Source organism: Salvelinus namaycush, chromosome 18 (genome assembly GCF_016432855.1).
Source record: "Salvelinus namaycush isolate Seneca chromosome 18, SaNama_1.0, whole genome shotgun sequence".
Taxonomy (NCBI): domain Eukaryota; kingdom Metazoa; phylum Chordata; class Actinopteri; order Salmoniformes; family Salmonidae; genus Salvelinus; species Salvelinus namaycush.
In genome coordinates, this window is record NC_052324.1 from 44368140 (window position 1) to 44379317 (window position 11178).

The window sequence follows — 11178 nt, forward strand, 5'->3', positions numbered from 1 at the left end:
TTTATGTGCTCTACGTCATCACGCACAGCCTTTTATCCGCAGAAGGTATTTTTATGTGCTCTACGTCATCACGCACAGCCTTTTATCCGCAGAAGGTATTTTTATGTGCTCTACGTCATCACGCACAGCCTTTTATCCGCAGAAGGTATTTTTATGTGCTCTACGTCATCACGCACAGCCTTTTATCCGCAGAAGGTATTTTTATGTGCTCTACGTCATCACGCACAGCCTTTTATCCGCAGAAGGTATTTTTATGTGCTCTACGTCATCACGCACAGCCTTTTATCCGCAGAAGGTATTTTTATGTGCTCTACGTCATCACGCACAGCCTTTTATCCGCAGAAGGTATTTTTATGTGCTCTACGTCATCACGCACAGCCTTTTATCCGCAGAAGGTATTTTTATGTGCTCTACGTCATCACGCACAGCCTTTTATCCGCAGAAGGTATTTTTATGTGCTCTACGTCATCACGCACAGCCTTTTATCCGCAGAAGGTATTTTTATGTGCTCTACGTCATCACGCACAGCCTTTTATCCGCAGAAGGTATTTTTATGTGCGCTACGTCATCACGCACAGCCTTTTATCCGCAGAAGGTATTTTTATGTGCGCCACGTCATCACGCACAGCCTTTTATCCGCAGAAGGTATTTTTATGTGCTCTACGTCATCACGCACAGCCTTTTATCCGCAGAAGGTATTTTTATGTGCTCTACATCATCACGCACAGCCTTTTATCCGCAGAAGGTATTTTTATGTGCGCTACGTCATCACGCACAGCCTTTTATCCGCAGAAGGTATTTTTATGTGCGCCACGTCATCACGCACAGCCTTTTAACCGCAGAAGGTATTTTTATGTGCGCCACGTCATCACGCACAGCCTTTTATCCGCAGAAGGTATTTTTATGTGCGCCACGTCATCACGCACAGCCTTTTATCCGCAGAAGGTATTTTTATGTGCGCTACGTCATCACGCACAGCCTTTTATCCGCAGAAGGTATTTTTATGTGCGCTACGTCATCACGCACAGGCTTTTATCCGCAGAAGGTATTTTTATGTGCGCTACGTCATCACGCACAGCCTTTTATCCGCAGAAGGTATTTTTATGTGCGCTACGTCATCACGCACAGCCTTTTATCCGCAGAAGGTATTTTTATGTGCTCTACGTCATCACGCACAGCCTTTTATCCGCAGAAGGTATTTTTATGTGCGCTACGTCATCACGCACAGCCTTTTATCCGCAGAAGGTATTTTTATGTGCGCTACGTCATCACGCACAGCCTTTTATCCGCAGAAGGTATTTTTATGTGCGCTACGTCATCACGCACAGCCTTTTATCCGCAGAAGTCAATTTGATTGGAAACACATCTCTGGTGGGGAAAATGCGCGTATTGTATTTATGCAGATTTTGAATATGCACATGAAAATCTGCCGCCAATTGGATTGAAACCTAGCTGATTGACAAAAACTGTAATGTGCACTTCATATAACACATATCTTGCTCTAATGCTTTGATAATATGCCAGTATTAGCCCCCCGAGGTTACCGTCATATGAGGGGTCCTGCTGGGGAGCAAATGTCCTGCCATCTGTGATCTCCCTGAAATGTCAGCACTCTACTCTTGTCTCTGCACTGCAGCCTGGCACAGTAATGGGAAAACTACCGCTTGGAGAATACAAGGGAATAGGCTATACAGACACTCCTGACCTGCAAAAACAATACTTAATTTTGTAATTAATTCAAATTATGTTCAAGTTAGGGTTAAGGCCGTACTTAATTTGTAAATCTGGATGTACGGGAAGAAAAAGTGAGCTTGAGAAGGGGGGCTCTGAGGTAAGCCTACCGAATGCCTGAGAGAAAAACACCTTTAAAATAAAGCATTAAGGGTTTGGTTAAGATAAGGGTCCGTTTTAGATTTTGCTTAGTCGTTTTACAGGTCAGGTGTGTTCTTATAGCCTCTCCCGAATACAACAACACACACAGCACACAGAGATGGACAACTACAGCTAGGGTAATATACCACATAGCACACAGAGATGGACAACTACAGCGAGGGTAATATACCACATAGCACACAGAGATGGACAACTACAGCTAGGGTAATATACCACATAGCACACAGAGATGGACAACTACAACGAGGGTAATATACCACATAGCACACAGAGATGGACAACTACAGCGAGGGTAATATACCACATAGCACACAGAGATGGACAACTACAGCTAGGGTAATATACCACATAGCACACAGAGATGGACAACTACAGCGAGGGTAATATACCACATAGCACAGGGACGGAGCGGCACATTGGTGTTTGTTTCACATCTCTATTCTATTTCCCTGGTGTTGTCATGGCCACGTTGATGTTTGTCAGGGCCACGTTGATGTTTGTCAGGGCCGTGTTGATGTTTGTCATGGCCACGTTCATGTTTGTCATGGCCACGTTCATGTTTGTCATGGCCACGTTCATGTTTGTCAGGGCCGTGTTGATGTTTGTCAGGGCCGTGTTGATGTTTGTCAGGGCCACGTTCATGTTTGTCAGGGCCACGTTCATGTTTGTCAGGGCCACGTTCATGTTTGTCAGGGCCACGTTCATGTTTTTCAGGGCCACGTTCATGTTTGTCAGGGCCACGTTCATGTTTTTCAGGGCCACGTTCATGTTTTTCAGGGCCACGTTCATGTTTGTTAGGGCCACGTTCATGTTTGTCAGGGCCACGTTCATGTTTGTCAGGGCCACGTTCATGTTTTTCAGGGCCACGTTCATGTTTTTCAGGGCCACGTTCATGTTTTTCAGGGCCACGTTCATGTTTGTCAGGGCCACGTTCATGTTTGTCAGGGCCACGTTCATGTTTTTCAGGGCCACGTTCATGTTTGTCAGGGCCACGTTCATGTTTTTCAGGGCCACGTTCATGTTTTTCAGGGCCACGTTCATGTTTTTCAGGGCCACGTTCATGTTTGTTAGGCCCACGTTCAGTAGCCAAACATTGTTAGAAACACATTCCATGAATAGAGCTGACTTGATTTCATATTTCTACATGTCTGAGAGGCATGTTTGTTCTACATAACATATTTCTATCTGAACGTTGCAAAATGTTGCATCCTGCACCCTGGTGTTGGTGTATTGAAACGGTTGGTGTTCTGAGGGACTTTTACCTCTTTAATAGCACACTGTTTTGAGCACAAAAGGGTGATCATATAGAGCAGTGCTGAGGCTGTCTGCTGTTGGAGGGATCATTAAAGTACATCATCACATCCTGCCCTCCTGACCTGACTACTGCCACTTTATGAACACTCCCCTACCTATATCTTGTTTTTGGTGTTCTCCAGCATGTTGGATTTGAGATCAAATGTTTTATGTGAGGCGAATGTACAGAATCTCACCTTTTATTTGAGGGTCTTATATCTGTTTTAGTGTTTAGAATTTAATGCACTATCTAGTCCCCCCGTTTGAAGATGTCGTAAGTATTTGGACAAATTCACTTATAGTGCACTACATTACATGTAGTCGAAAGTTTAGTATTTGGTCCGATATTTATAGCACACAGGGACTACATCAAGCTTGCGACTGTTTGTTTTGGTTGTGTTTTGGATGATGTTTTGCTCAATAGAAATGGATGTTAAATAATGTGTTGTGCCATTTTGGAGTCACTTTTATTGTAAATATGAATAGAAGATGTTTCTGAACACTTCTCCATTACTGTGGATACTACCATGATTACGGATAACCATGAATTAATTGTGAATAATGATGAGTGAGCAAGTTACAGATGCACAAATATAAAGCCCCCAAAACATTCTAACCTCTCACCATTGTGGGGGTATGATCTTTGTTCCCTCTTTAACTTTCTCACTCATCATTATTCACGAGTCATTCATGTTTATCCATTATCATGGTAACATCCACATTAATGTAGAAGTGTTCAGAAACATCTTCTGTTCTTATTTACAATAAAAGTGACTCCAAAACGGCACAATACATGATTTAACACTCAGTTCCTATGGTGCAAAACATAATCTGAAACACAACCAAAATAAACAGCAAATGCATCCAACAAGTTTGTAGAGTCACAAGCTTGATGTAGTCATTGTGTGATAGGAATATGCGACCAACTACTGCATTTTGACTACTTTAATACACTATAAGTGAATTTGTCCAAATAATGATGAAAAAAATATATATTCAAATGGGAGGACTAGATACATAAAGTTCTTTAATTTCTAAACGGTAAAACAGATATGTATGAAAATACCCTGAAATAAAAGGTGACATTATGTACTGTCACCTCATATTAAATATTTGATCGTAAATCCAAAATGCTGGTGTATGGAGACAAATATACAAACTTTAGCTCCACTGTCCAAATAAATACTTTGGGGAGTGTATTTGTTGTACTGAGAAAAGTGTGGAAACATTAAATGAAGCTATGCATTTTATAATTTGGAAATGAAACTGGTCCACCTAATAGACCAAAAGGGACCTCAGGGGTTTTCTGTGAGGATCCTTCAGGGAGATGACAATTAAAGCCAGTATTGTAATGTAACAGCAGGGGGCGCTATTTACATACATAATGCTGGGGGGTTGTGTCAGTGCTCTGCGGGACTTAAGAAATGCGATATGGATGTCATCTCTCTCTCTCTCTCTCTCTCTCTCTCTCTCTCTCTCTCTCTCTCTCTCTCTCTCTCTCTCTCTCCAAACACACACACACACACACACACACACACACACACACACACACACACACACACACACACACACACACACACACACACACACACACACACACACACCTCCTCTCAATTTTTTTTGTTGTCACATGGGACAAGTGCCCTTCTCACTTTTATGAGTCTGACCCAGAGATGAACCTTCTTCTGTCATCCTGATGACAGTCTACAGGTTTATCTACAGGTTTATCTACAGGTTTATCTACAGGTTTATCTAAAGGTTTATCTACAGGTTTATCTACAGGTTTATCTACAGGTTTATCTACAGGTTTATCTAAAGGTTTGTCTAAAGGTTTGTCTACAGGTTTATCTACAGGTTTATCTAAAGGTTTGTCTAAAGGTTTATCTACAGGTTTATCTACAGGTTTATCTAAAGGTTTATCTACAGGTTTATCTACAGGTTTATCTAAAGGTTTATCTACAGGTTTATCTACAGGTTTATCTACAGGTTTATCTAAAGGTTTATCTACAGGTTTATCTACAGGTTTATCTACAGGTTTATCTAAAGGTTTATCTAAAGGTTTATCTACAGGTTTATCTACAGGTTTATCTACAGGTTTATCTAAAGGTTTATCTACAGGTTTATCTACAGGTTTATCTACAGGTTTATCTACAGGTTTATCTAAAGGTTTATCTAAAGGTTTATCTACAGGTTTATCTACAGGTTTATCTACAGGTTTATCTAAAGGTTTATCTACAGGTTTATCTACAGGTTTATCTAAAGGTTTATCTACAGGTTTATCTACAGGTTTATCTAAAGGTTTATCTACAGGTTTATCTACAGGTTTATCTACAGGTTTATCTACAGGTTTATCCAGTGTTACACCAGAGACAGCTATCAAAGCACTAGCACTCCTCTGATGTGCAGTAGGACAGTTCAGATGACTTGAACATTGACTACACTGTCATTAGCAATAATAATCATAGAGAATGTGCTTTGACTACGATCACACGTATAGGGTGCGTTGTATCATATGAGCCTATATGATAATGTATACTGAGCAAAAATATTAACGCAACATACAACAATTTCAAAGATTTTGCTGAGTTACAGTTCATATAAGGAAATCAGTCAATTGAAATCAATTCATTAGGCCCTAATCTGTGGATTTCACATTCCTGGACATGGGCGCAGTCATGGGTGGGCCTGGGAGGGCATAGGCCCATCCACTGGGGAGCCAGGCCCAGTCAATCAGAATACGTTTTTCCCTTCAAAATGGATTTATTACAGAAATACTCCTAGGTTTAATCAGCTGTCCAGGTCGCTGGTCTCAGATGTTCCGGCAGATGAGGAAGCCGGATGTGGAGGTCCTGGGCTGGCGTGGTTGTCATGGTTACACGTGGTCTGCGGTTGTGAGGCTGGTTGGACGTACTGCCAAATTCTCTAAAACAACGTTGGCGGCTTATAGTAGAGAAAATAACATTCAGTTCTCTGGCAACAGCTCTGGCCTTCTATTGTTCCCAGCACAAGGTGCACCTGTGTAATGATCGTGCTGTTTAATCAGCTTCTTGATATGCCACACCTGTTAGGTGGATGGATTATTTTAACGTGTGAGGCTTGAGCGTTTGAAGTATTACCACTTTATAAAGAGTCTTACTTTACCTGTGTTCTGCACTGCTCGTGTAGCAGCTAAAAAACTTCCCTGATGGAGCACGCACACACACGCACGCACGCACGCACGCACGCACGCACACACACACACACACACACACACACACACACACACACACACACACACACCTAGCTAAGTGGAGATAATTGTTTATTGAGGGAGCCTATTCTATTAAATATTGTTCAATACATACAATACATTACAGCTCAAACTTCTTGAAATCGAAATTTAAAATTCAAAATCGAAATTCAACAATCCCCCCCAAAAAATAATTTCTATTGAACATTTGAAAGTCAAATAGGAGAATAACACTAGAAGCAAACATAATTATCTAGATGAGGACATTATTTTGCATACTTTGTACAATGGTAAACAGTTCAGTGAAAATGGTAAGCAGTCTGAAACATCAGACAGTTTGAAATAGCTTCATATTGCTACAGTAGTTCCACATATACTGTATAGACTGACCTTTTATGCATTTATGCGTCAGTTCATAGTGCAAAGAATAGCATCAGTTCCTAGTAGCCCCAATCTCATTTCAAAACATTCTTCTGTACACTCATACATTTAGTAAGAAACAAGAACATTTCCCAGGACATAGACATATCTGATATTGGCAGAAAGCTTAAATTCTTGTTAGTCTAACTGCACTGTCCAATTTACAGTAGCTATTACTGTGAAAGAATACCATGCTATTGTTTGAGGAGAGTGCACAATTTTGAACATGAAAAGTTATTAATAAACAAATTAGGCACATTTGGGAAGTCTTGATACAACATTTTGAACAGAAATGCAATGGTTCATTGGATCAGTCGGAAACTTTGCACATACACTGCTGCCATGTAGTGGCCAAAATGTAAATTGCACCTGGGCTGGAATAATACATTATGGCCTTTCTCTTGCATTTCAAAGATGATGGTACAAAAAAAAATACCAAAAAAGCAATTTTTTTTTCTTTGTATTATCTTTTACCAGATCTAATGTGTTATATTCTCCTACATTCCTTTCACATTTCCACAAACTTCAAAGTGTTTCCATTCAAATGTTACCAAGAATATGCATATCCTTGCTTCAGGGCCTGAGCTACAGGCAGTTAGACTTGGGTATGTCATTTTCGATGAAAATTGAAAAAAAGGGGACGACCCTTAAGAGGTTTTAACAGTGTCTGTTGTAGAACTATTCTGTTTCTTCTAACAGTGTCTGTTGTAGAACTAATCTGTTTCTTCTAACAGTGTCTGTTCTAGAACTAATCTGTTTCTTCTAACAGTGTCTGTTGTAGAACTCATCTGTTTCTTCTAACAGGGTCTGTTGTAGAACTCATCTGTTTCTTCTAACAGTGTCTGTTCTAGAACTAATCTGTTTCTTCTAACAGTGTCTGTTGTAGAACTAATCTGTTTCTTCTAACAGTGTCTGTTGTAGAACTCATCTGTTTCTTCTAACAGGGTCTGTTGTAGAACTCATCTGTTTCTTCTAACAGTGTCTGTTGTAGAACTAATCTGTTTCTTCTAACAGTGTCTGTTCTAGAACTAATCTGTTTCTTCTAACAGTGTCTGTTGTAGAACTAATCTGTTTCTTCTAACAGTGTCTGTTCTAGAACTAATCTGTTTCTTCTAACAGTGTCTGTTGTAGAACTCATCTGTTTCTTCTAACAGGGTCTGTTGTAGAACTCATCTGTTTCTTCTAACAGTGTCTGTTCTAGAACTAATCTGTTTCTTCTAACAGTGTCTGTTCTAGAACTAATCTGTTTCTTCTAACAGTGTCTGTTGTAGAACTCATCTGTTTCTTCTAACAGGGTCTGTTGTAGAACTCATCTGTTTCTTCTAACAGTGTCTGTTGTAGAACTAATCTGTTTCTTCTAACAGTGTCTGTTCTAGAACTAATCTGTTTCTTCTAACAGTGTCTGTTGTAGAACTAATCTGTTTCTTCTAACAGTGTCTGTTGTAGAACTCATCTGTTTCTTCTAACAGTGTCTGTTCTAGAACTAATCTGTTTCTTCTAACAGTGTCTGTTGTAGAACTCATCTGTTTCTTCTAACAGTGTCTGTTGTAGAACTAATCTGTTTCTTCTAACAGTGTCTGTTCTAGAACTAATCTGTTTCTTCTAACAGTGTCTGTTCTAGAACTAATCTGTTTCTTCTAACAGTGTCTGTTGTAGAACTCATGTTAATGAACGTCAAAAGTACGAAGCAGGAGCTACAGATATTGTATTTCAAGAGTTATATATGTGTCCTGATTGTTCATGATACAGGTTATTGTAGTTCCTTTCTGACACTTGATTTGATGGCAGTTTGTGCATCAGACAGTGTTCAGCCCTGGAAGCAAAGGCTCACGTGACAGGCACCAGGAGGAGTGATGATCAGGCAGTATTAGGACCACCAGGTATACAGTATCACAGAACGGGCACTTCAGTTCATGTTCTCCAGCAGGTCGTAGCATAAACATTGAATCACTAGAATGGTCTCGCATTCAAGTCATGGTTCTAATCTGTGATGGGTGGAGCAGCCATATTGAATATACACATCATGTAATTCTGTGTGTCCCTCATTGAGGGCTTGTCATCTTATACAGTCTTTGCTTGGGATGCTGCTTACTCCCAGGGTTTCAGCCTGGCTTGGAGAAGCTCATTGACAGTACATTTAAAACATAGAGATCTCTAAAGTCCTATGTGTGCAGCAGTAGTCCTCACATCTCCCCTAAACTGATTCATCCACCCATTCACCCATCAATAAACACATCCAACCAATAATTTTTAGTCATATAGTAGATACTCTTATCCACAGCGACTTACATACATTAAGTGAGTGAGTGAGTGCATACATTCTCTTCCCATACCAGACCCCAGTGGGAATTGAACCCACAATCTTGGCATTGTAAGCATCATGCTCTACCAACTGAGCCTCACAGGACCATCAATCAACCAAGCAAGCCGACAGAATTATCACACTGATAAAATAAGGTAACATTTTGGACAAATATTGTTATTATGGGCCAATATCTCCAATGTCCCCTCTCTATCTCCTCTCTCTGTGCTCTGTCCCAATCAGTTCAACACCAGCTGAAGGAGCGCCCCACCATCTCAAAGAACAGCCTGTTGGGTTCTCTGAAGTATCCACACAGCTTCCTGAAGGCCTGTGAGCTGAGAGGAGCGTGGGGCCTCCCCTTGGACTCATCCAGACACTTGTCATGTCCCCCGGCAGAGAGGAGGCAGTAGAACCCCTTAGTGGTGTTAAAGTAGAAGTTGGAGGGAGCAATGCGCGGGGGAAGGTCCAGGAATCTATAGATTAAATGGATAGATTAGAAAACGGTAATCACCTCAATTAGTTCATTAATTTGGCTGCATGACCTCTATCTCTCTGTCTCTCTCTCATTAGGTTTTGTGTTACCTCTCGGCCCTGCGGAGCTCCGGGAAGGGGTGTCTGATGAGGGCCTCTCCATCCACCACATGGACCTGCTCCCTGGGGAACACATCCAGCCAGCGGGCCAGGTGCTGGTGGTACAGACTCCTCTGCAGAGCCTTGTAGGCCGGGTCGATGTGGCCCTGCCGGAGCAGCAACTCCTCTACAATAAAATACAATAGAATACAGTAGAAAATAATATTATAATACTGTATTAATAATAGAATAGGATACTTTATTGTTCATTTGTTTGATGTGGCTCACAAATATAGCTAGTTCAGTCCCCGCATTGTCATCACCCGGCCCAGAACTTGAACCTTTCGGTAACTTGGCTATCTACCTAGAGGCTGGTAGGGCTTGTTGCGGGTCACACGGTTATGAAGGACCTGGGTATAGTCGGAGACGAGGCGCTCGGCGGGGTCACGGACTATCAGCAGTAGTCGTACAGCAGGATTCATCTCCCAGACCCGCACTGGGACCTGGGGACAGGCAAAGTATCCAGGGGTCTTCTCCACCGTCAGCTGTCCAGGCAGGGTGAAGGGCATCTGGGCACGGTACCACGCCAGACCCCGCCGGAAGTGCTCTTCCACGTTGAAGTAGTGCACCTTAATAAAAAGTATTTTGTTTGTTGTTTAATGTCTTATACAATTGTTATTGTATTTATTTAGTCTTTTACTGTGTATTTTCATTGTACACACAAATGTAAAGTATCTGTTCTAGGATTTATCTTGTTCTTTCATTCTGTTATGCTGCATAACTATTTTAATTTTATTAGAGCTTTGATGATAGTCTAAATTGTGAAAGTGCTTTACAAACAAAGTTATGATGACGCTGATGATGCTTCTGTTTGTCATTACCTCAGCTTTGGCAACCTCTACGTCCGGATGGAGGTTGAGCATCTCTAGAAGGGCCCTGGTGCCACCTTTACGCACGCCGATGATGATGGCTCCAGGTAGGCCCTGCTGGGTGGCATTACGAGAGCGAGAGGAGGAAGAGCCGGCTGCTCGGAGCCCCCGTAGACAGACACATAGCTGGGTCTGCAGTAGGAGGAGAACCAGCAGAGCTAGGGGAACAGTCCACAGCATGGTGGACTGGGGGGCGTGATGGTGGGTGGGACAAGGAGGGCAAGGGGTGCGCACACACACACACACACACACACACACACACACACACACACACACACACACACACACACACACACACACACACACACACACACACACACACACACACACACACACACGGTATAGGAGGATACACACACAGGGGGCTTGGGGGCTGGGAGGAGGACGGAAGCTCCTTGATAACACAGGTTCAGGATCTAGGAGTCTTCAGTGTAGAGCCTGTAAATAAATAAATAAATAATGTGTTATTTTCAAAAGATTGGCATATACTAGTGTCGCCTCACCGTGGTGTGTTTTAAAACTGCATGAAGGCTGGAGCTGCT

At 41.8% G+C, this 11178-nt stretch overlaps 1 protein-coding gene across 1 annotated transcript; it reads right to left on the minus strand.

Moving 5' to 3' along the window:
- Positions 1-9211: 9211 nt before the first annotated feature.
- Positions 9212-10816, minus strand: LOC120062837 (heparan sulfate glucosamine 3-O-sulfotransferase 1-like). The gene is made up of 4 exons (XM_039012908.1): positions 10589-10816; positions 10072-10336; positions 9720-9894; positions 9212-9610 (listed from the first exon to the last, which is right to left on the minus strand). Exons 1-4 carry the CDS (start codon positions 10814-10816, stop codon positions 9382-9384), a joined length of 897 nt encoding a protein of 298 aa, XP_038868836.1. The 3' UTR covers positions 9212-9381.
- Between the last annotated feature and the right edge of the window lie 362 nt (positions 10817-11178).